We start from the raw sequence: 24,216 nt of genomic DNA on the forward strand, positions 1-24,216 counted from the left end.
GGGGCGGGGCTGCGACCCGGAGACAGTGATGGGCACGCCCCGACACGGGGCCTCAGCGCCGGAAGACGCGAGGACCAAGGACCGCTACAGGTGAGGTCACTGGGGATCCTTGTTCCCTCGCGCGGCGTGGGGTACACTAGGGGCATGACAGGGGCCGCGGAATTAGGAGGGGGCCGTTGCCTAGGATACTTAACGCCGGTCCGGAGGACCAGGTTCCTCGGGATTCATTGCTCCTCAATGTCCGCTAAATCTGTCCGGGAAGAACTTGGGGTCTTGGGAGGGGGAAGCAGGACGCGCAGGGGTAGCGGGGCAGGCGTGGCCTTGATCTTGGGAGGGTCTCAGACAGAAGGACTGAGGTGTCTGAGTGCAGCGGGAGACCCTTAGGAATCTCAGAGAAAGTGAGTAGGGTTACCCAGGGGTGCATTGGAGGCCTGCTTCACCCCGCCCCCCTGTGAAATAGGGGTTCTGTTAGAAAAAGCGAGACCAGCAATGACTGAATCCCCTTCTCTTCTCTCTCTCTCTCCCTCTCTCTCTTTCTCTCCTCCCCCTCTCTCTTTCCCTTTCCCACTCTCCCTCTCTCTTACTCTTTCTTCCTCCCTCCTCCCCCTCTTCCCAGGCACCCTGTTCTTTCCAAGACCACACACTCCACACATCCCCATAGCTCACTAAGATAATTTTGACCCTGGGATTTAGGGGTGTGGGGGGGGAATGCTCAGCTGTCTTAAGAGCTGAGGCCCCCGGGGGAGGACAGGTGTAGTTTGGAAAGAAACTTCCAGATCTCCCCACTCAGCACCTATGAACCAAGGCTAGCATCAGCTTCTAACATGAGCCTGTGTCCCCTGCCAACACACCCCAAGTGCTCAGCCACACTCTCAAGGGACTGCATGTCAACACTGGCCTAAGTCACCTCCTGTTCACTAGAGCTGGGCCTATCAAGTACTGTACAGCCAGTGGGCCTTGTCTGGAGGGAGATGCAGGTTGGCAATGGCCAGGGATGGGCAGGTCACTTGGGGTGTGTGTGTGTGTGTGTGTGTGTGTGTGTGTGTGTGTCTGAGTGCAGGAGTGTCTATGCCAAAGTGAGTGCTTCTTTTCCTTCTCCTCTTCATTCTATCAGCCAGTCCCTTTTAGCATGGGGTGTTTTTCAACGGTATATCTAGGGGTGCATTCCTCAGCAGCTGTCCCTAGAGTGCTCACTCTCAGCCTGGTCTTTGGTGTCCAAAGAGGGGAGCCATCGCCTCCCTTCCCCAGTGGAAGAGGGGACAGATATCATAGCCTATTGAGTCACACTTCAGGAGCCTCTTCTGCCTCGAGGCCACAGTGGAGATGTGGCTACCCTGTGTGTCAATGTTGAAATTTTCCTTCCTGAGAAGCCTGGATGACTCAAAAGGCTGGGTGGTGATTTTTGTGGCGGAGACAGCAGGGTGGCTTCACTTTGGCCTGGGTGCACAGGGTTCCTGTTGTGTGTTGTCTGAAGCTTGACCTCTGAACAGCTATGGCAGAAATGTGTTCCACTAGATTCCTGAAGGTCTCTTTACACCGGGTTCAGGCTGCCTGTCTGGCAGAGAGGACGGTTGATAGGCAAGTTCAAGTGTGAACCACCACATTGTGTATGTGTTTGTACGTTTTGGGAGATGGGGCAATTGGTAAATTACTTAGAAATAAAGTTTTTTTTTTTTTTACCTGGGATGGGCAGGGAGACGGGATGGGGCTTCATGTAGCCCTTCGCAGCCTCAAACTTACCATGGGCCCAAAAATGGCCTTGAACTTCTGATTCTCCTGCCTCCACCTCTCTAATACTGGGATTACAAGTGTGCACTACCACACCTGTTTTACTCGATACTAGGAATTTAACCCAGGACTTTGTACATTCTAGGCAAACACCCCACCAACAGATCACTTAGCACTTAAAACTTCTTTTAAACCAGTAGTTCTCAACCTATGGGTCTCCATGCCTTTGGGGGTCTGAATGACACAAAAGTCACCTGAGGCCGTCAGAAAACACATATATACATTTTGATTCATAACAGTAGCAAAATTACAGCTATGAAGTAGCAATGAAAATAATATTATGGTTGAGGGTCACCACAGCAGGAGGAACTGTATTACAGGGTCTCAGCATTTGGAAGGGTGAGGACCACTGTTTTAAGCTATTATTTCTGAACCCAGTAGTTATAATTGAGGTTCTCTGTACTTCCTTGCTGGAAGTTAAAGCTAGGGTCATCCACAACTCAACAGCTCTGCCCATAGCCTTAGACTAAACTTGAAAGTATGTCCAAGTTTAAAACCTTGCGCACAGATGTCCGTCCCCAGAGACACTGTTCACAACAACCGTGAAGCGAAAGCTAAAGTGTTGGGCAACGCATGGGAATTTGGTTTGGTCATATGATGGTGTTATTTAGCCATGTGAAGAAGGAACACTGACGCCATACAAGTCAAGGAAAGGAACCATATGAGAGGTTGTGTGCTGGATAACTCCACTTGCATAAACACGTAAGATAGGCAAATCTGTAGGACAAGGGCATGAAGAGTTACCAAAGGATTTCTCCAAGACAGGCTCTCCACACATTCCAGGCTGGCCCTGAACTCTCTAGCCTTCTACCTCAGTGTCCCCCGGAGTGCTGGGTTTATGGGCATGTCCCATCACACCCTGATGAAAGTTATTTGGATTGATAGCTGTGGTGGTTGTGCAATCTGGAAAGTATAGTAAAAGCTGCCAAATTACACTTTAAATGGTAACCTGTGTACGTGAATTATATTTGGTTAAAGAAATCATGGGGCTAGAAAGATGGCCTAGTGGCTAAGAGGACTGGTTGTTCTTCCAGAGGACCCTGGCTTGATTCCCAGCGCCCACGACAGCTCACAACTACCTATAACTCCAGCCCTAGGGGATCTGGACTGCATATACTTGCTACACAGACAAAACATCCACATAAGAAATAAATAAACGATTAAGGAAGAAAGAAATCATATAGTTATAGAGCCCTCTCACTGTTTTCTGTTTTGAGATTGAGTTTTACTCTGTAGGCCTGAAATTCACTCTTTTAGTTAAGGTTAGCCTTGAACTTATGTTCTGGGATCACAGGTATGATGTACCATCACTGGTAGCTTCCCTGTCTAACATGTGTGTGTGTGTGTGTGTATGTGTGTGTGTGTGTGTATGTGTGTGTGTGTGTGTGTGTGTATGTGTGTGTGTGTGTGTGTATGTGTGTGTGTGTATGTGTGTGTATGTGTGTATGTGTGTGTGTGTGTGTGTATGTGTGTGTGTGTGTGTGTATGTGTGTGTGTGTGTGTGTGTGTGTGTGTATGTGTGTGTGCCTACCTCTGCCTCCAGAGTGCTAGGATTAAAGACCTGCTCCTCGGGCTGGTGAGATGGCTCAGTGGGTAAGAGCACCCGACTGCTCTTCCGAAGGTCCAGAGTTCAAATCCCACCAACCACATGGTGGCTCACAACCATCCATAACAAGATCTGACTCCCTCTTCTGGTGTGTCTGAAGACAGCTATAGTGTACTTACATATAATAATAAATAAATCTTAAAAAAAAAAAAGAAAAGACCTGCACCTCTACACTCTCCCTTCCTTTTAATGAGACAGGGTCTCTCTGATCCAGAGACTCATTGGTTTGCCTAGGTCAGCTGAGCAATCAATCACCTTCAGGGCTCAGTGGGCTCAGCTCATCTCTGCTTACCCAGTGCTGGAGTTACAATGCCCAACTTTTGTTGTTGTTGTTATTGTTTAAAGATTTATTTATTTGTTATATGTAAGTACACTGTAGCTGTTTTCAGACACTCTAGAAGAGGGCGTCAGATCTCATTACAGATGGTTGTGAGCCACCATGTGGATTTGAACTCAGGACCTCTGGGAAGATTTGAACTCAGGACCTCTGAAAGATTTGAACTCAGGACCTCTGGAAGATTTGAACTCAGGACCTCTGGAAGATCAGTCAGTGCTCTTAACCGCTGAGCCATCTCTCCAGCCCATAGTGCTGAGCTTCTAAGTGGTGGGTTCTTGGGATACGAACTCAGGTCCTCATGCTTGTAGAGCAGACACTTTACCAGCTGAGCCATCTCCACGGGCCTATCTCACTTCTGAAGGCCAGTTATCTTTGCAAAAATAACATGTACTTGTCTAGCAAACCAAACAAGAGAAGCTCCTTCTTAGCCCACTCTTCACGTCATAATAGGCCAGGTCTGAAAAAGGCTGAGCGTTCTTCAGCAGTTCCCGCCTAGGCATTGCAAAGCCCCAGGGCAAAGGCAGGGAACGCCAGGCATTGCAGCAATCGTGTGTGTGTGTGTGTGTGTGTGTGTGTGTGTGTGTGTGTGTGTGACACCTATGCACCTAGGGTCTGACTTACTTCTTGCACAGAGTGAACAGCTCGACAGATACTGATTCTGTTGCCTGACTTTCCCATAGGCAAGCCTTTCATGGAAAAATGGTATTCACCCTTTAAAAGTGAACAGGTCGGTGCCAGGCTTGGTGGCACATGCCTTTAATCCAGAGGCAGAGGCAGGCAGATCCCTGTGAGTTCGAGGCCAGCCTGGTCTACAGAGCAAGTCTCAGGACAGAGAATAGGTTATATGAATATGTGGGACTTTGTTTCTTTCTTTCTTTCTTTCTTTCTTTCTTTCTTTCTTTCTTTCTTTCTTTCTTTCCCTTTCTTTCTTTCTTTCTTTCTTTCTTTCTTTCTTTCTTTCTTTCTTTCTTTCTTTCCCTTTCTTTCTTTCTTTCTTTCTTTCTTTCTTTCTTTCTTTCTTTCTTTCTTTCTTTCTTTCTTTCTTTCCTTCCTTCCTTCCTTCCTTCCTTCCTTCCTTCCTTCTTTCTTTCTCCCCCCCCCCCCAGATAGGGTTTCTCTGTGTAGCCCTGGCTGTCCTGGAACTCACTCTGTAGTCCAGGCTGGCCTCCAACTCAGAAATCTGCCTGCCTCTGCCTCCCAACTGTCGGGATTAAAGGTGTGCCCACCACTGCCCGGCTTTGTGGGAGTTTCCTTTGGAGTCTCCCAACGATGGAGGTTTCTGTGGGTTACTGGAGTTTCCCAGTGATTGTAGTTGACCCATCCTGGCTGCCGTGTGAGAAGACACACGGATGCAGTCACTCATTCCAGGCGTGCACTTGGGGTCTGCAGCTGGAGGTGGAGGTTCTGCAGCCCCAGACTGTGGTTTTAGGTGGCTGGCCAAGTAGGTCATGGCCCAACAAAGAGGAGCCTGCCCCTGCCAACCCCAACCCTTGTTCCGGAGAGGGGCAGCCAAGAATGGACAGAGAAAAGCCAAGGACAATCATTGTGTCCAAGTGTTGGGCAAGGAGCTGAAATGTTCCGGGGAGTTGCTGGCCTTTTATCCCCCAAGTGAGGGTGGCAGAGGTCAGTGGAGGAGAGAGGGCAGCAGGGAGTGGCACGGCCTAACTTTTCTTGGCATTTGACTCTGAAGTCCTCAAGACCGAGAAGAGCGGTTTGGCTTTGGTGGGGGCTGGCTCAGGTGAGCATCTCAAAGGGTTGCGTTTTGGGGGGAGTAGCTAGGTGCTGAGGAAGGAGCGGAGGCATCTGGGGCTTGCTTAATCCCTTCCTTGGGCCAGCTCAGTAGATGCTGGCACACGCCCCTCCCAGGGAAGGAGTTCTCAGGAGACACAGGGCAGGTTTGCTGGCCCATCTGGCGTGATGGGCTCTGAGTGATGTTGGTGCTGGCCTGTCACCTACCACACACGTTTTTGCCACATGTGTCGTGAACTCTTCCTACCCACTTCTGACCTTACAACTAACTGCTGGCCTAGGGCAGGACTGGGCCCACACAGAAGGAGGCAGGCAGAAGGTACCCCACTGTGGTCTGCCTTATGACCTTCCATGCTTCCAGGCCCTGCTAACCCCCTGGTGTCCATTCCTGCTTCTGGCTGAGTACCTGTGTCCTCCTGAATATTCGCCTTCTTCTATTCAGTTGGCATGTTCAGCCTGCTCAGTACTAGGAGTTAGCTCACAGTGGGCAGCCCTCTGAGGAGTTAGAGGAGGAGAGGGAACATTTGCCTTCTGGGGGATTTGATCTGGTCCCAATCCTGCCAGGGACTCAGTCTCCTAATCTGTCAGATGGGTGGGTGCTGAAACCTTGGTGTCTTAGAAGCTACTTAACCAATGAGAAATAACCTTAAGTCCCCTTCAGACTCCCGATGCAGGGCTCTCCCACCGCCAGCACCAAGTGTAAACATGGTGAGGAGCTCTGATCAGGAGCTATCCTGCCTGAGCAGGAAGCTTTGGGAGCAGTCCCAGGGGTGTCTGTGTCTTAGAGTCAATCCTGTGTGTATAAGGCTATCTCATGTGTATCAGTGCTGACTGGACCCTTAGTGCTTCCGACTGAAACAGGTAAACTGAGGGAGCTTGGTGGCTCAGTGGTTAAGGGTAATGGCTGCTCTTGGCTGAACTTGGGTTCCATTCCCGGAGCCCAGAGCTCACAACCATCTGTATAACTCCAGTTCCACAGGACCCCACATCACCTTCTGGCTATGCAAGCATGCTGTGGTGCCCAGATACACTTGCAGGCAAGCATTCATACACATAAAGTAAAACAGGGCTGGAGAGGTGGCTCAGCGGTTAAGAGCACTGACTGCTCTTCCAGAGGTCCAGGATTCAAATCCCAGTAACAGTGTACTCATATAAATATAGCAAATAAATCTAAAAAAAACAAAAGATTAAAAAATAAATTAAAAGAGTACAGCAAAGCTCAGAGAAGAGTAGCCATGCAGACAATCAGACAGTGGGTGGCCCTGCGACTTGAGCTTGTCCTTCAAGGCTCAGCTAGGAGTCCATTTCTCTCTCTCTCTCTCTCTCTCTCTCTCTCTCTCTCTCTCTCTCCCTCTCCCTCTCCCTCTCCCTCCCTCTCTCTCTCTCTCTCTCTCTCTCTCTCTCTCTCTCTCTCTCTCTCTCTGTGTGTGTGTGTGTGTGTGTACAGGCGTGCGCTAGCACGCACATGAGTACACTTGGAGGCCAAAGGTTGTTGGGTGTCATTTTTTAGGAGGTATCCACATTGTGTCTGAGACAGGGCGTCTCACCGGGACCTGGGGCTCACCTGTTCCATTAGGCTGGCTGACCAGTGAGCTCTGGGAGTCTCCTCCTCCTGCCATGTGTGCACTACAGCACCTGGCTTTTGTGTGGATGCTGTGGCTAGAACTCAGCTTATCCTGCTTGCATAGTGGGCACTTTGCCCACTGAGCTGCCTCCCAAGATTTCAGGCTTGTTTGGTTTGGTTTGGTTTGGTTTTGGTTTTGGTTTTGGTTTTGGTTGAGACAGGGTTTCTCTGAGTAGCCCCTGGCTGGATCTGGAAACCAGGCTGGTCTGAACTTGAACTCGGAGGAGGTCTGCCTGCCTTTGCCTTCCAAGTGCTGGGATTTTTAAAAGCCTTTATGTAGCTCAGACTGAGTGGGGATGGCCTTGAACTTCTGACTTCCCTGCCTGGACCTCCCAGCTAGGGGATTGTAGGCGTGGACCACTGTGCCTAGTTTCTCTTCTCTTCTCTTCTCTTCTCTTCTCTTCTCTTCTCTTCTCTTCTCTTCTCTTCTCTTCTCTTCTCTTCTCTTCTCTTCTCTTCTCTTCTCTTTTCTCTTTTTTTTCTTTTTTGGTTCTTTGTTTTGTTTTGTTTGTTTGTTTTTTCGAGACAGGGTTTCTCTGTGTAGCCCTGGCTGTCCTGGAACTCACTCTGTAGACCAGGTTAGCCTCGAACTCAGAAATCTGCCTGCCTCTGCCTCCCAAGTGCTGGGATTAAAGGTGTGCACCACCACTGCCCAGCAAGTTACTCCTTTCTTATGTCCCCCAAATGGCATTATTGGTGCTCTGCCTGGAGCCCACAGAATAGCTGGGCCTCTCTTTAGCATTTCTGTCCTTGGTATCTCCCTAGAGTCCCTTCCTGTGACTTGGCCCAGGTTGGAGGAAGTCTGATGTCCTCTGGTCTGAGACAGTACCACCCAGCAACCCTTTTCCTGCTATCTAGACCTCAGCTGCAGGGATGTGGCCCTCACATGGGTGGGTGGCTCCTTCTACACTGGCAAGCCCTTAGGCTGTCTCAAGGGCACTTGGTATGTTCATCTCTGGGGTTTATTTGTGCTGGAGACAAATCCCAGTCCCTCTTGGGGCAGACTCCAGAATACTGACGTGGCTCTGACAACATCATGGAGATACTGAGTGGGAGCCCGAGCCACTTGAGCGTGCGTTTCCCTCTGGGCTCAGCAGTTCCATGTTTAGTGCCCTAGGCTGCCACTTTCCTCTGCCTTTGATGCCTCAACGTCTGGCTCTGGACCAAAGGTTTTGGAATTTTAGCACTGTAGGGTTTAACTAAGGTTTGTTCTCAGTTGGCTGGAACTGGGCAGCTCTCCTCAGTCCAGGGGTGAGCCTGAAGCTTGGGCCCCACCCAACGTAGGCACTCCTTAGATGCTTGCTCTCCCCTCTCAGCACCATCTACCTGATAGCTAGTGTTTTTCTAACCCTCCTTCCTCATTTCAGATAGTTATTGAGATTTTTCCCAGCAGGCCTTTCACCCCACTTCCATGGCTTGGATCATATCCCCTAGATGTCCCTGGGTGTGGGGGATTGCTGCTTTGGAGTGACCTACCCCACTGCAGGCTCCTTCCCTATACCTTATTGTCCTCTGCTCACGCCACACAATCTTAGTCTCTTTGTGGCATTGTCACAAAATGTCGCTCGTTTATAACGAGCAGAACACTTATGGGCTCATGGTTCCAGTTTGTTTTGTTTGTTTGTTTGTTTGTTTGAAGACAGGGTTTCTCCGTTTAACAGTCCTGGCTTTCCTGGATCTCATTTTGTAGACCAGGCTGTTTCTGAACTCACAGAGCTATGCTTGCCTCTGCCTCCTGAGTGCTGGGATCAAAAGTGTGTGTCACCACATCATGGCTCTAACGGCTGGGACGTCCAAAGTTAATGTGTCAGCCTCTGCCAAGAGCCTTCCTGCTGCATCTTCTCATGGGGAAGGCAAAAGAAAAAAGGAAAAAAAAGAACAAGTTCCCAATTTGAAACCTTGGGACCCGATTTTAAAAATTACATTTTTATGTTATTTATTTTGTGTGTGTGCACATGTGTGAAGGTGTACGTGTGTGTTTGCGTGTACGCATATGTGCGCTTGTCAGGGTGCATGTGTGGAGGACAACTTTCTGAAGTTGATTTTCATCGTGGGAAGCTGGGCATTGAACTCATGTTTGGCAGGCTTGGCAGCAGGCACCTTTACCAGCTAGGCCACCTCACAGGCCCCTCAGCACCTTTTATAGTCAGCAAACATCTATTCATAGGTGGGACTTTCATGACCCACACACCTCCCACGAGGGCCAACTCTACACTGTCATATCAGAGATTACATTTCCAGTGTGTGCTTTGAGGAACACAGTAAGCCACAGAAAACCCTATGTTTCAGGATGCTTGTCATAGGCTCTCAAGGGCTCCCTTAAATCTGGGGCTCACACTGGTGACCTAGGCTCCTAGCACAAGGTCATCCCAGTGTTTGTAACATGGAAGTTAAAGGATTTATTTTCCCCTAATGCGGCTTCTTTGGTTCCCAACAGTCAAGGCTACTATTTCTTGTTCATGTACTTGCACAACTTCGTGCATGGTTTTTGGTATGTGGTCCTTTGATGTTCTGAACTCTGCTTTCTAAGAGAATGCTTATGGGCTGGAGAGATGGCTCAGTGGTTAAGAGCACTGACTGCTCTTCCAGAGGTCCTGAGCTCCAATCCCAGCAACCCCATGGTGGCTCATGACCATCTGTAATGGGATCTGATACCTTCTTATGGTGTGTCTGAAGACAGCAATAGTGTACTCACATACATAAAGTAAATATTTTTTTAAAAAGAGAGAATATTTATTTAATAATTAATATTGTATGTGTATGATATTGTTGGGGATGGGGTCGCATTGTCAGAGGACAACTTTTGGGAGCTGGTGTCCTCCTTCCGCTGTGTTCTGGGGATCGAACCCTCAGGTTATCAGCCTTACACTTGCTATGCCATCTTGCTCATCTGAGCTCTGCTTCTGTAAGGCTGGGGGCCAAGCCTGTCTGTCTGACCCCATGATTCACAACTGTACATGTATGTCAAGTAGACATTGCTTCCTCTTTGGAAATCTTTGCTGTACATTTAGGAAAGACAAATTGAAGAACGGTTTGATAGACACGACTTTGGGTGCATAGAAGGGCTCTGGGGGATCCGGATGCCTCCAGAGAAGGGATCGGGTGTTTTCTTATTTAATTTAATTTAATTTAATTGTGTCCATGGAGTTGGAATTTTGTGAATTTCATGGAGCTGGGGAGAGAAGCAGCCCAGGGTTTAAAGCAATTGTCAAGCAAGTGTAATAGATGAACTTGGATCCTTGGCACCCAATAAAATGACAAGTGAGCATGGCAGCCCACTTGTAATTCCATCCATAAAAGGGTAGAGAGACAGGGGATCCTGTCCCAGCTAGCCTAGCCAAATTGGTTAGCTCCGAGTTCAACTGAGAGTCCTCGTCTCAACAGATAACGTGGACAGTGACGGAGGGAAACTCCTGCTGACACTTCTCTCTTCCCACGGACACCCCTTCCCTCCTGCTCCCCTGAATCTGATGTATTATCTCCTCCCAGCTCCCAAGTGCCAAGTTCAAGATGGGGTCCCAGGTCTCGGTGGATACAGGAGCCGTGCACGTGGTGATCGTGGGCGGGGGCTTCGGAGGGATAGCGGCTGCCAGCCAGCTGCAGGCGCTGAATGTCCCCTTCATGCTGGTGGATATGAAGGACTCCTTCCACCACAATGTGGCAGCCCTCCGGGCCTCCGTGGAGAGCGGTGAGTTGCTCCTTTACGAGCCTGGTCTTGTCTTGGGCTATGATGTCAGGGCTGGGGTAGTTTTCTCTATATTAGGGCAAGTTGCTCCAGGCATCGGATTCATTCCGGAGAGGCTCGAGCCGCTGGTCTTAAGCATCTCCCATAATGAGGCCTTAGAGTAAGAGCTTAGGTTCTTCTGAGGACCAGACGGGCACTTCAGGACAGAGTGGGCACCTGGGTATACCCACTGGCCTGGCTGTGGCCAAGAGCATCCTTGTGGGTACATGGCTGGGGAAAGCTGCTCTGTGACATCTTCTGTGCTCATTCCCAGGGTTCGCCAAAAAGACATTCATTTCGTACTCTGCGACCTTCAAGGACAACTTCCGCCAGGGCAAAGTGATTGGCATAGACTTGAAGAACCGGATGGTGTTGCTACAGGGTGGCGAGGTGAGTGTGTGGGGTCGATCTGGTGGGAAGGGGTCCACTCAGGGTCCAAGAGGAGCTATCCGTAGGCTCCAAGCCTGCCTCGCTGCTCCAAGTACATTCTTCCTCATGTTGGTCACGGCAGACACAAGATGGTGACTGGGGTTGCCTGAGTCTTTCCTATATGCCAAGCGCTGTCCTGAGATTTACAGAAGTGCCTTGTCATGATAGAAGGAAGGTTCTAAACTATCTGAGGCAGGGGAAGGAATTGGGGATGTAGCTCCATTAGTAGAGTTCTTGCCTACTGTGCATGAAGCCCTGGCTTTGGTCCTCAGTATGGAGCACAGTGCATGCCATGTAATTCCATATTACATGGGAGCTGGAGGCAGGAGGTTAGACAGTCAAGGTCACATCCTCACCTACATAGCCTGGACTACACAAGACCCTGTCTCAAAACCAAAATGTCCAGGGCTGGAGGGATGGCTCAGCGGTTAAGAGTACTGGCTGCTCTTCCAGAGGTCCTGAGTTCAATCCCCAGCAACCACATGGTGATTCACAGCCATCTGTAATGGGATCTGATGCCCTCTTCTGGTGTGTTTGAAGACAGCTACAGTGTAGTCATATACATAGAATCAATAAGTAAATCTTTTTTTTAAAAGTCCAGAAGATTCTAAACTGGAGGTGTGAGTCCTGCTTATTGGCCTCCCCTCCCCCCACTCTCCCCAGGCAGCTTTCTGTTAGGCTCCCTGCTGTGGAGGTGGGGACTCTGCATCCCCATGCTGGCTGGCTATCCACGCCATGTTTCCTTAGGTGTTTCTTGGTACTTACATGGCCTCCATCAATGTGGTATTTTCTTGTCCTCTCACAGGGCCGCCTTTCTCTGCAATGCTTCATGGCCACCGGTGTCCTGAGGTTGGAGGTGGCAGCCTAGTCACTTCTCTCAGGCTTACTCCCCTATTTCTTCTTCTTCTTCTTCTTTTTTAATTAATTAATTAATTTATTATATGTAAGTACACTGTAGCTGTCTTCAGACACACCAGAAGAGGGAGTCAGATCTTGTTACGAATGGTAGTGAGCCACCATGTGGTTGCTGGGATTTGAACTCAGGACCTTCTGAAGAGCAGTCGGGTGCTCTTACCTCCTGAGCCATCTCACCAGCCCCCTACTCTCCTATTTCTTATCCACTGCAGGCCTTGCCCTTCTCACATCTTATCCTGGCCACAGGCAGCACCGGACCCTTCCCTGGCAAGTTTAACGAGGTGTCCTGCCAGCAGGCAGCCATCCAGGCCTATGAGGACATGGTGAAGCAGGTGTGTCACACTGGGGGATATGGGACAGGGTGGGCAGGCCAGAGTGCCAGGGGTCACCACTGGGGCTTGGGTCAGGAGACTGTGGGAGGACATCAATCAACAGCCTTGGGGGAAGCACAGGTGCTACGGTGAGATTCTCCCAGAGTTCCCGTGTGCGTTGTGCTGGTATGTCACCGGCTTGTCTCACCTGCCTCCACTTTGGGTAGGGATGTCTCCCATCCCACCTGCTCTGTGTGGCTCCATGCCACCAGTTTCCCCAGTGATCCTTTGAGGTGGGGAGGAGCACCCACGTATGGAGAGAGCCCAGCCCTTTTTCGGCCACGAAGGCCTGTGGGTATGTTTCACGGTCCCTTCTTCTGCAGATCCAGCGCTCACAATTCATCGTGGTGGTGGGAGGCGGCTCTGCAGGAGTAGAGATGGCAGCAGAGATTAAAACCGAGTACCCTGAGAAGGAGGTGAGGCTAATGCCTTGGCTATGAACTCTCAGCAGGCACCTGCTTTGCTTGCTTGCTTTTTTTGGAAAAAAAAAAAGCCCTATGTATTATATATGTTTGTTTGATTGTTTAGTGGTGTGTGTGTGTGTGTGTGTGTGCGCGCACACACACACAATCTCATGCAAGAACTATTGTGTGAGTGCGGCAGTAGGAGGATAGCCCATGGGAATCGGTTTTCTCCTTCTGACTCATGTACCCCAGGGATCAAACTCACGTAGTCACGCTTCGGGGCAAGCCCCTTTACCTGACCAGCCATCTCACCACCCCAGCAACACCAGGACATTCCTCAGGCCCTGGGAGACTGGAGCTCCGCTTACGTAAGCAGAGTACATTTTCCATCTTGTACAAAAAGCAGTTCCATGAGCAATTTCCCCACACAGTGAGGGAGAGCCTCCTGCTTATGCTCTTGGCTGAGGAGAGCCCTGAAGGTGGGGAGAGGAAGGCCAGGGAGATGTCTCATAAGCCCGGCTTCCCACGTCTCCTTTAGGATGACGCCTGGGCGTCCTTTGATGACCTCTTTTTGTTGTGAGGCTTCTTGGTGTGTTTGATTGGCAGCCCTCGCCCTGGACAGCCATGTCGGGGTCCATGCTCAGGGCACTGGGAGAGCTGCCCACAGCAGGGAAGGACTGATTCTCTTCTACCCATGGAAGGGTGGCAACAGCTTGCCCTGACTCTTTATGCTGGAGAGATAGGAACCAAGCTGGCACCTTAGAGAGAGAAGGGTCTAAGCTTCTTGAATGATAAGGGTTAAATGTGAGTTGTAGTGATGGGTTCTGCAGGCCAGGGCCTCCTGGTATCTCATGTGAGCCAGCCTTGGCACATGTGAGCCAGCCTTGGCTCATGTGGGTCAGCCTTAGATCATGTGAGCCAGCCTCTTCCAGCCACAGAGAGCCCACAAACAGCGTTCTTCTCCCTCAGGAGAGACGGTTGGCTTCGAAAAGGAAAATCAATCCGGGGTAATTTAATTATATGCTCACTCTCTGACAAATGGTTGGAAATTATGGTGACTGATGGATGTAGTTAAAGTGTTCCTTTTGATTCATGAGTGTTGTGTCGGGGGAAACCCGCCGACTGCTGCTTGTTCTCAGTACTTCTGTGGTGAGAAGAGTGGTTCTCTCCCAACCCTCAGTGTGTGTGGGGGGGTGTCCCACAATGCAGTTCAGCTCCAACTGCCTGGAGTCAGCACATAGCCCCACAAGGCTGTTCGCACCTCAGATGATGATGGAGTAGGTCGTCCCAGGCTTACCAGCACTGCCGCCTGACCCAGCCGTGAATGGAAAGTTCCTCCTAGCAGGCTTCATAGTGGCCAGAGCGGCTTATAGACCCCAGGGAGGCAGCTTGCTTACCGTTTCTGTCTTAGGATGCTATTGCTGTGAAGAGACATATGACCATCACAGCTTTCACTTTTAAGAGATTTATTTATTTTTATTTGATGTGTATGGGTGTTTTGCCTACCTGTATGTCTGTGCACCATGTGAATGCAGGCCCTGTGGAAGCCAGAAGTGGACCTAGGATCCCCTAGAACTGGAGTCACAGACAGCTGTGAGCTGCCCTGTGGGTTGTGGGGAATCGAACCCAGGTTCTCCATGAGAACAGCAAATGCTCTTAACCGCTGAGCCATCCGGTGAGCCTCTCCAGACATGACCATGACAACTCTTAGAAAGGAAAACATTTAGCTGAGGCTGGCTTACAGGTTCAGAGGTTTAGTCCGTTATCATCGTGGCGGGAAGCATGGCAGCATCCAGGCCCGCACAGAGCTGGAGAAGGAGCTGTGAGTTCTACCTTTGGATCTGCAGGATGAGACAGTGAGACACACTTGACCTGCCTTGTGCTTCTGAAACTTCAAGACCCAAACCCAGTGACACACTTCCTCCAACAATGCCACAGTCCCTATGAGTCTATGGGGCCATTTTCATTCAAACTACCGCACTTAACCATTGCCGAGTTACCTACCACAAAGGATGTTTTAAAGGACACAGATGGGGCTGGAGAGATGACTGTGTGGTTGAGAGCTCATCCTGCTCTTGCAGAGGACCCAGGTTTGGTTCTCAGCACCCACATCTGAGACTCACACTGCCAGTAACTCCAGCAGATTCCCGGGGATCTGATCTGATGCCCTCTTCTGGACTCAACAGGCACTGCACTCACATGCACTAGCCACAAACAGACACCTATACACATAACTAAAAATTAAGAATGCCTTTTAAGACTGCCGGGTGGTGGTGGCGCATGCCTTTAATCCCAGCACTTGGGAAGCAGAGGCAGGCGGATTGCTGAGTTCAAGGCCAGCCTGGTCTACAAAGTGAGTTCCAGGACAGCCAAGGCTACACAGAGAAACCCTGTCTGGGGGGGGGGTAGGGGGGAAGCCTTTTAAGGACATCAATGAACAGCCAGATAAAGAGGGCCCAAGCACAGGGCCCTCTTTCTCCCTGACGTTGGGGTGTGCCATATGGACATGGTTATGCATGTTGAGGCTCTCCAGGCCCTGGAGGGAATCTTTGAAGGCTTTGTTGGGGAGCCATGATGAACCGTGGAACTCCCAACTCTAGCCCCCGTCTGCCTCCTGGAGATTGGGGAAGGGATTGGAAGCTCCCATCGTGGTTTGACTCTGAGGCTGCTGTCTCATCAGAACGAAGGATGAGCCCATCACTCAGGAAATTCCAAGACATTCAGCAGTTTTATCATTCAGAGAATCACGAAGATCTCAGAAGCTCTGGGTTGGGAGTTGCAGCCGATTATCAGAATCCATGGCGTTCCCAGCACTGGAAGGGCTTAAGAGCTCTGTGTCTGCAACCGGGGACAGATGGGGTTATTCTTGCCATGCCTCAGGGGTAAAGATTGAAGTAGTACATTTCAACTAATTATGTATAAGATCTATGTTGTATTGGTAGGCATGGAAGAGTCCTACAGAAGCCACCCACCCATCATTGTGGGATTGGCATGTGCTGAGTTACCATGTATGTATATATATAGTATATGAGTACACTGTAGCTGTCAGACACACCAGAAGAGGGCATTGGATTCCATTACAGATGGTTGTGAGCCACCATGTGGTTGCTGGGAATTGAACTCAGGACCTCCGGAAGAGCAGTCAGTGCTCTTAACCTCTGAGCCATCTCTCAGCCCCTCTTTATCATATTTTTATTTAGAGCCAAGCATAGTGGCACAAACCTTTTTTTTCCAGCACTCAGGAGGCACAGGCAGGAGCATCTCTGTGAGTTTGAGGCCAATCAGGTCTACCTAGCTAGTTCCGGGACAGCTAGGGCTACATAGAGCAGTGGCTCTCAACCTTCCGAATGCTGTGACCCTTTAATATAGTTCCTCATGTTGTGGTGACCCCCCCACCCCCAACCATAAAATTATTTTCATTGCTGCTTCCTAATTGTAATTTTGCTATTATATGACTCGTCATGTAAATATATAATATTTCTGATGGTCTGAGTTGATCCCTAAGGGTTGTGACCCACAGGGTGAACACCACTAACACAGAGAGATCCTGTCTCAAAATACAAAATAAAATAATTTAAAAGTTTTACTTAGTTGGGTGGTGGTGGCACATGCTTTTAATCCCAGCACTTGGGAGACAGAGGCATGCAGATCTCTGAGTTTGAGGATAGCCTGGTCTACAGAGCTTCAGGACAGTCGGGGCTACACAGAGAAACCCTGTCTTGAAAAACCTAGATAGATAAATAGATAGATAGATAGATAGATAGATAGGTAGATAGACAAACAAACAAATAAATAAGTAGAACTTGTGTTAGTGTTGCTATCAGCCTGGTATTCACATTGGAATGCCAGCAGCTTATATAGTGATTATACAGTTTTGTATCCTGAAGGAATTGTCTGTTTGCCTTAGGTGAGGCATTGTACAGAGACACGTGGGTCTCTGGTTTAGGGGCACCGAGTTCTGAGTACTGAGATGTGGGCTGCGGCCCTGAACCCTGCAGAGATCATAGCTGATGCTCTGTCTCCTCAGTATTAGATGGGAAGTCGGAGAGAGGACTCGGAGGCTTCCCGCTCAAGCCCTGTGGGTTTGTTTGTTTGTTTGTTTGTCTGTCCCAGGTCACTCTTATCCACTCCAGAGTACCCCTGGCCGACAAGGAACTCCTGCCCTGTGTGCGGCAGGAAGTGAAGGAGATCCTCCTCCGGAAGGGTGTGCAGCTGCTGCTGAGTACGTGAGAGGTCACCCGTCCTGCCCAGCCAACCCCAGCCCCTTTCCTCAAGTGCTGATGTACTGCCCAGAGCCCCAGCCATGGCCGACCGGCCGGCTGGGCTCCCTCCTTCCCACTGTATCTGGGAGCAGCAGGACGACTCAGGCATCAGAGCTGGCTTGAGCTGTGTCCAGCTGGAGTCCCAGGGTGCAGCAGTTCCCCGCTGTAGCTTAGGAACAGGACAGGTGGATGCTATTTACTGAATGAGTTAAGTCTTCCAAAGATCGGCCCTTGTTTTCATTTTTGATGTCTCAGTGGAAGAGGGAACAGACTTGTAATCTGAGGCATTACATGTGTCTGTCTCTTCCTTCCTTCCTTCCTTCCTTCCTTCCTTCCTTCCTTCCTTCCTTCCTTCCTTCCTTCCTTCCTTTTTTTTCTTTCTTTCCCTCTTCCTTTCAGTTTTTTGAGACAGGGTTTCTCTGTGTAGCCCTGGCTGTCCTGGAACTCACTTTGTAGACCAGGCTGGCCTCAAACTCAGAGATCTGCCTGCCTCTGCCCTCCTGAGTACTGGGACTAAAGGTGTGTGCCATCACCACCCTGATTTTTGGGTGTGGCTTTTTGTCCAGAGCAGGAAGGGACAGAGCTTCCCAGCATTTGGAGTGGGATGGCACCTGGGTGTTGCCTTCCTGTTCTCTTAGAAGGCTGTGAGGTGGTTGCCGTGGAAACCCCTCTCAGCTATCACAGCCTCCGTTGTTAACTGGTCATGGAGGATAGGAAGCACTTTACTTCCAGACAGGTTTCCTCATTTTCTCTTCTGTTTGCCATCCATCCATCCATCCATCCATCCATCTCTGAGTCTCACATAGCATCCATCCATCTATCCATCTATCTACCGCTGAGTTTCACCTAGCATCCATCCATCCATCCATCTATTCGTTCTTTAAAATTTATTTTATGTGTGTGTATGTTTTTTAAAGAGAATTTTATTTTATTTTATTTTATTTTTAAGATTAGCTGTCTTCAGACACACCAGAAGAGGGCGTCAGATCTCATTACAGATGGTTGTGAGCCACCATGTGGTTGCTGGGATTTGAACTCAGGACCTCTGAAAGAACAGCAGTGCTCTTAACCGCTGAGCCATCTCTCCAGCCCCTGTGTGAATGTTTTGTCTGTGTACCTAGAGTGTACCCAGAGCCTATGGAGGCCAGAGGAAGGAATCAGATCCCCTTGAACTGGAGTTGAGTTACAGATGGTTTTTATCTTCTGTTTGGATGGTGGGAGTCAAACCTGGATCCCCTGGAAGAGTACCAGTGTTCTTAACCACTGAGCCCTCTTCCCAGCCCTTCCGTATATATGAATATTTTATTTTGAGAAAGAGTATATCATGTATGTAGTTCAGGCTGGCCTTGTGGCCTTAAACTGTATAGCCAAGAAGAACTTTGAGCATCTCATCTTCCTGTCTCTGTTTCCAGAGTACTGGCATACACTCTGCTTAGTTGATGTGGCATTGGGTATAGACACAGGGCTTTCTGCATGCTCTACAAGCCTCCTGCCAACGGAGTCCTTTCTCTGCTTTCTGGTGGATGCTGTACGGAGAGGCCTTCTGCTTAGGATGTGCGAGCTGCCATTCCGAGAAGGAAGGGGCCTTCCACTGAGTCCTGTTTCCTAGAACTCGGGAAGCTTGGCTTGGCTTCCCCCTCGCAGCTTCCTGGAACTTCCCTCCAGATGGACCCCTTGGGGACAGACGTCCAGATCCTGCTGCTCAGGAGAGTGGACGGAGGGAGTCATGAGGGACGACTTTTCCCTTGGTCCACCACGGGGTGTGCTGTCCTCTGTCAGCTTCCTGTCACGGAACCCTCCCACAGGTGAGCGGGTGAGCAACCTGGAGGAACTGCCTCGCAATGAGTATCGGGAGTACATCAAGGTGGAGACAGACAAGGGCACGGAGGTGGCCACCAACATGGTGATTGTGTGCAATGGGATCAAGATCAACAGCTCTGCCTACCGCAGTGCATTTGGTGAGTGAGTGGCCCAGAGGTTGTTGCTCCCTAAGCTGCCCTGGCATTTGCAGACACACCATAGTCCTTGCCACCTGAACCAGCACTCCGTGTCTCCTCCTTTTATCCCAGAAGTTCATTAGACCTTGAACTTTAAATTCAGGTGAGCCAAGCCCAGCTGTTCCTCCCCCCTTCTCTCACCCACACCCCCCTTGGAGGCCAGAATCCTCCCCTTCCAGGTGAGTGCTTCCCCCTAGTGGCGAGAGATAGGAACAGGCTTCAGAGAGGTGAGAATGGCCTCTTTTCTTGATGCTTTCATTGAGGAAGCCCAGGAAGTCCCAGGTCAGGCTTTTCTCCATCCACAGGTACGCTGCTCTCTCCAAATCCAGATCCAAGCATCGGGCCACTTCATTCTGAACCTCCCTTTGGGGGAGTCGGAACCTTAATATGGCCTCATCTCTCAAAGTTCAGTAGTTAGACAGTGGACCGATGCATGTTTAAGCATCTACATAGGAGAGTAAGACTCAGGGGCCAAGCTCCATGGTTACTCTGCATCTCCAGGTACCTGTCATTTTTCCACTGTCGAGCATCCTTCCCTGACCAGTCTCAGCCAGATCCAACAGGAAGTTAGTTTTCAATCCAGAAGGAAGCCAGTCCACAGGGGTAGTGGGCAGAAATCCCAGGGTTTAATGTCTCATTATCCTAATGTATTTCCAAAGATAAGTTCTTTTCAACCCCTATAAGGGAAGCTGTTTGTCGTTTAGAAAAGGCCTGTGTGTATTCTGAAATTCCCATGGATGTTCCAAAGACAGTTAGAGACTTGGGAAGCCGGGGGACTTGTAGTGAGCTCCCTGGCTTTCCAGTGATCTGCCTCTGTTCTTGTGGGTTAGGCTTGCTTCGGCAGGCAGGGTCTTGGGTGGGGACTTCAGGCTGGATGACGGCAGGTGGGGGTGCCATTTCTTAGCACATACCTCCAAAGTGACTGAACCCACACCCTGTACTCATGCAATTCCGGAGGCGACTTAACGTGGTGTCATCTTGCCCAGCAGAGAGTAGGCTGGCTAGCAATGGTGCTCTGAAAGTGAACGAGTTCCTCCAGGTGGAAGGTTACAGCAATATTTATGCCATTGGTGACTGTGCCGATACCAAGGAGCCCAAGATGGCCTACCACGCTGGCCTGCATGCCAATGTTGCCGTGGCCAACATCGTCAACTCCATGAAGCAGAGGCCACTCAAAGCTTACAAGCCAGGTGAGGAAAGCCTGTTTATGTTTGTTGGTTTGGGATTAGACATGCGAAAGGCTTTGGGGCCTTACTCTCCTAGTAGATGCTTAAACATGCATCAGTCCACTAGCTTAACTACCCAACTTTAAGAGATGAGGCCTGGGCTGGAGGGATATCTCAGCAGTTAAGAGCACTCTTCCAAATGTCCTGAGTTCAATTCCCAGGAACCACATGGTGGCTCACAGCCATCTATAATGGGATCTGATGCCTTCTTCTAAGAACAGCTATAGTGTACTCACATAAATATAACAAATCTTTTAAAAAAATAAAAAAAAGAGAGATGAGGCCATATTAAGGTCCCGACTGCCCCAAGGGAGGGTCAGAACGAAGTGGCCCAGTGCTATAACATGAATTACCACCAGACTGCAGGTCTCCGCACAAAGCCTCTTTAAAACCAAACATGCTTTTGGCTGTAGCTCCCTGGTAGAATTCTTGCCTGGCACACTGAAGCCCCGGGTTTCACTGACAGTATTGCTAACAAAAGAGGCTGGGGGAGATGGCTCAGTCAGTAAAGTACTTAAAAAGCAGGGGCCTAGTTTGATGCCTAGAACACGTGTTAAGAAAAAGACAAAAAACTGGGCCTTGTGGTCAGGAAACAAAAAAAAATCCAGCTTTAAAAAAAAATGTGAATGTCACCTGAAGAATGATAGCCCAGGTTGTCTCCTGATCTGCACCACACAAGCACACACACCAAACATCTGATTTGCTTTCTTAAAGGGTATGCATGGTTGGTGTACACACACACACACACACACACACACACACACACACACACACACGACTTGCTTTCCTAAAAGGTATTATGCATGGCTGCCTGCTGGAGTCTCAAACATCAGGCCTGCATCCCTCAAGCACTCAAGCATCGTCTTGCTGTGTGTGTCTGCCTCCCAGGTGCGCTGACATTCCTCCTGTCCATGGGCAGAAATGATGGCGTGGGTCAGATCAGTGGCTTCTACGTAGGCCGCCTCATGGTGCGGCTGGCCAAGAGCAGGGACCTTCTCATCTCCACAAGCTGGAAAACCATGCGGCAGTCTCCACCGTGACAGGGAGGCTGCGTGGGAGTCGAGGTACCGCTCGGAGGGGTGACAGACTGCTTGACAAAGGACACCCTTCTGACAGGTGCCAAGGGCGGAGCTCTTTGTCTGGATCGTGGTGTCAGTCATGTGCTGGCTGGAAATACATTTTGAGTAAAGCCAGAAATGAGAGACAGAGAGTAAAGGGTGGGGGGAGGCATTAAAAAAAGAACAATTAGCCTAGAAGATTCGTTCCGGGTTTGGAAGGTCTGCCTGCAGCTGTGCTAGCTAAAGGGTGTTGGGGAGGCAGAGGGAGCTCCCCTACTGCAGGCTTCTGTCTGTGTGTGCACATGAAAGCATCAGGCTTTGGGAGAACTGTTCAGAGCTCTTGTTGGGCAGAGCTGGGCTCCTCTAGTTGGCTCCTCATCTGTAGTATAGTAAAGAGAGCCCACAGCACGAGACCAAGGAGGGGTGCTGGGGTGGGGGAGCCTGTATATCTTACAGCAAGTACGTTATTAACTGAGGCCTTTTGTTACTCTATGATTAGCACCCCCCCTTCCTCTCTCTCTCCTTCCCTCCTAACAACACTCACACAGCATGAGTGCAGAATCTCTCTCTGCCCCCCACCATGTCTACCTACATTATTCAGATTGGCCTAGAACTCCTGAGTTCAGGTAATGCTCCTGTCTCAGTCTTTTCTGGTACCTTGGGCCCATCTTTAACCTTCATGAGCCTTTATCTCCATATCCGGCTTGCCTGTGTGTCATAGGTGCATGTACGAAGAGTCAGACAAAATTCCCCTCTAGCTCACCCATCCGTTGCTGAAATCTCTTTGGGAAGGTGGGGGAGATATAAGCCACATCTGCCCCTTCTCCTAAGGTCTCACTGACAAACTGAGGCAGGGTTCTGTCAGACTTTACTCCAAGGAACCAGTGAGTGTCATTAAAGCAGAGTGGTGTATAACAGGTGGTAGGGCGCCACTGGATACACAGATGAGAGTCTCCTGGTCCTTGACACCACTCCACAATCAGATAAAATCAGTCAGCAAGGCCAGCTGGGACAACCCTTTTAAAAGGGGGAACAGCTGAACACCTCCACCCCCCTCTGGGCTGGTGGTTGCTTGCTTCTGAGGACAGTCACTCAAATACTACCCCAACAGGGTGAAGTTTATGTCTAGAGAGGCTGAGCCTGGCTGGGTGCAGGAATCCAGGGATGGAGACCTGTGATTTGGGGAGGGTACTGGCTGCTTGATCGCCAAAGACCAGATGGGCATCTCTGGATGGTACCTAGTGGTTTCCAGGTTACTAACAGGCTGCTGTTAGTGGGTGGGGAGCTGTGCTGCTCATTTCCTGGCCAGCTCCTGTCACTTGGGCCCTCCTGGGTCACCATGTCCGCTATAGATTGCTAAGGTGTATGAAGTATTTGAAGGACTTCTCTATCCAAGTAGGGAGTAGCCACTTGTGCATGGCCTAAGTTCAATGTCTATAGCAGAAGAGACTGGGAGTCCACTCCAGTAGATTTCGGCATGGTTCACCCTCCCCTGCCTCTTCCAGCTTGCTTTGGCCTTGGCCTTTGGTTATAGGTGGCAAGAGTCCTTGAGATACCAGCATCTCTGGTGCTTCCAGCCCATCCCCATTTGGGCTGTGACCAAGGTCTGTTCCAGACTGGAGTTGAGACTTGACTCTCTCTCCCAGAGACTGACCAACCACCGGCAGCTTTGTCCCCGGCTCTGCTGCTGTGGACACCAGCCAGGAAGCTCACCCTCTCTGAGGGAAGGATCAACTACCTGCAGGAAGCCGGCCATGTGAGAACTCTACAGAGCATGGCGGGACTCTTCAGTGACAGGCCTTGTGTTATTTCTTTATAACCGTCTGGATGAATCTGTCTGTGGGGAACGCGGTTGTCCAGAAGGAGGAAAATATCGCAATAAAGGGCTATGTTATAAGAAAGACGCTGGAGCTTTTATTTTTTTCTTCTCATTTTTCTTTTTCTTTAAAAAAACAAAAAAACCGAACAAACAAAAATCCCGAAGCAAAACCCTTTTAGGTGTAGTTACAAATATTTTAGGCGTCAGGGAGGGGACCCTATAACAGAAAAGCACCCCAAGATGTTCTTCTCATCTTCTCCACTGAGGGAGACAGCCAGTATACCTAGGATGGGCAGTCACATCCTTTTCTCTTGGAAAAAGGAGGAACCCAAAGACACAGAAACTGTGAACAGATTTTGTGTGTGTGTGTGTGTGTGAGAGTGTGTAAAAGTCACTGCTATAAATCTAAAGAAGGCCTATTTTTATGTTTGTTTGTCTTGTTTGTTTTTGAAAAAGTTCTAAAACAACAAGAAGAAAAACACATGGAAAGAAAGCCCTGGTGGAGACCTGGTTAACTGTGGAAGAGAGGCCCTTTGTAAAGAGAATATAAAATGCACCGGACCCCTTCACCAGGCAGGCAGGACCTGTTCCCGCTGCCTCCGTTCACCCTCTCAGCCACCCTCCGCTCCCATGCCCCGTCACCCTTCTGCAATCCTTGTAAAAAATAAAACCCCCGCTCTTGTGACGTCACGCCGATCCTCCTCCTTCGCCGCCACTGGAGAGAGCTACTTGGTGTCCAGTTTGGCCATCTCCTGCACGTAGATGCCGATGCTCTCGCTGTCGAAGAGCAGGAAGTACACATTCTTCAGCGAGGACGAGCTCGAGTCGTCGAAGTGAGCCGAGATGGCCTTGAGGGTCACCTGGGCGGCCGTCTGTTTGGGGAAGCAGTTTCTGTGTCCAAGGAAAA

The 24,216-nt window shown here is 49.8% G+C and overlaps 2 protein-coding genes across 17 annotated transcripts in view; one reads left to right on the plus strand and one right to left on the minus strand.

Moving 5' to 3' along the window:
- On the plus strand, positions 1 to 23,998 carry Aifm2 (apoptosis-inducing factor, mitochondrion-associated 2). 15 transcript variants are annotated; one of them, NM_178058.4, is made up of 10 exons: positions 1 to 90; positions 10,594 to 10,792; positions 11,103 to 11,218; positions 12,385 to 12,504; positions 12,867 to 12,959; positions 17,061 to 17,169; positions 19,015 to 19,167; positions 20,196 to 20,396; positions 21,321 to 21,496; positions 23,766 to 23,998. In NM_178058.4, exons 2-9 carry the CDS (start codon positions 10,615 to 10,617, stop codon positions 21,470 to 21,472), a joined length of 1,122 nt encoding a protein of 373 aa, NP_835159.1. In that variant the 5' UTR covers positions 1 to 90; positions 10,594 to 10,614; the 3' UTR covers positions 21,473 to 21,496; positions 23,766 to 23,998. The 15 variants fall into 15 exon arrangements, 13 of the variants coding, with proteins under 13 accessions (NP_835159.1, NP_001271229.1, NP_001034283.1 ...); NM_001284300.1 differs by lacking the exon at positions 23,766 to 23,998 and adding an exon at positions 23,137 to 23,391; XR_380441.3 differs by lacking the exon at positions 23,766 to 23,998 and adding an exon at positions 23,137 to 23,394 and having other exon boundaries at positions 2 to 90; positions 20,193 to 20,396; positions 21,321 to 21,548.
- Positions 23,378 to 24,216, minus strand: part of Macroh2a2 (macroH2A.2 histone) — a 45,965-nt gene continuing 45,126 nt past the window's right edge. Inside the window, exon 10 of one of the 2 annotated variants that reach the window (XM_006513833.4) lies at positions 23,378 to 24,200. Coding sequence is in view for 1 of the 2 variants with exons in the window: in NM_207000.2 (NP_996883.1) it covers positions 24,035 to 24,200 (166 nt within the window). In the remaining variant the exon portion in view is untranslated. The remainder of the gene's footprint in view (positions 24,201 to 24,216) is intronic. The other variant, NM_207000.2, reaches the window with a different exon arrangement.

The sequence above is a fragment of the Mus musculus genome, chromosome 10 (assembly GCF_000001635.26).
Source record: "Mus musculus strain C57BL/6J chromosome 10, GRCm38.p6 C57BL/6J".
In the NCBI taxonomy this organism is placed as follows: domain Eukaryota; kingdom Metazoa; phylum Chordata; class Mammalia; order Rodentia; family Muridae; genus Mus; species Mus musculus.

What these genes read in the sequence shown, in the direction of transcription:
- Aifm2 (NM_153779.2), top strand. Translation starts at nt 10,615, where the DNA reads ATGGGGTCCCAGGTCTCGGTGGATACAGGAGCCGTGCACGTGGTGATC. An exon ending in TGTTGCTACAGGGTGGCGAG is followed by an intron (nt 11,219 to 12,384) that starts GTGAGTGTGTGG and finishes TATCCACTGCAG; the next exon opens with GCCTTGCCCTTCTCACATCT. An exon ending in GGGTGTGCAGCTGCTGCTGA is followed by an intron (nt 17,170 to 19,014) that starts GTACGTGAGAGG and finishes ACCCTCCCACAG; the next exon opens with GTGAGCGGGTGAGCAACCTG.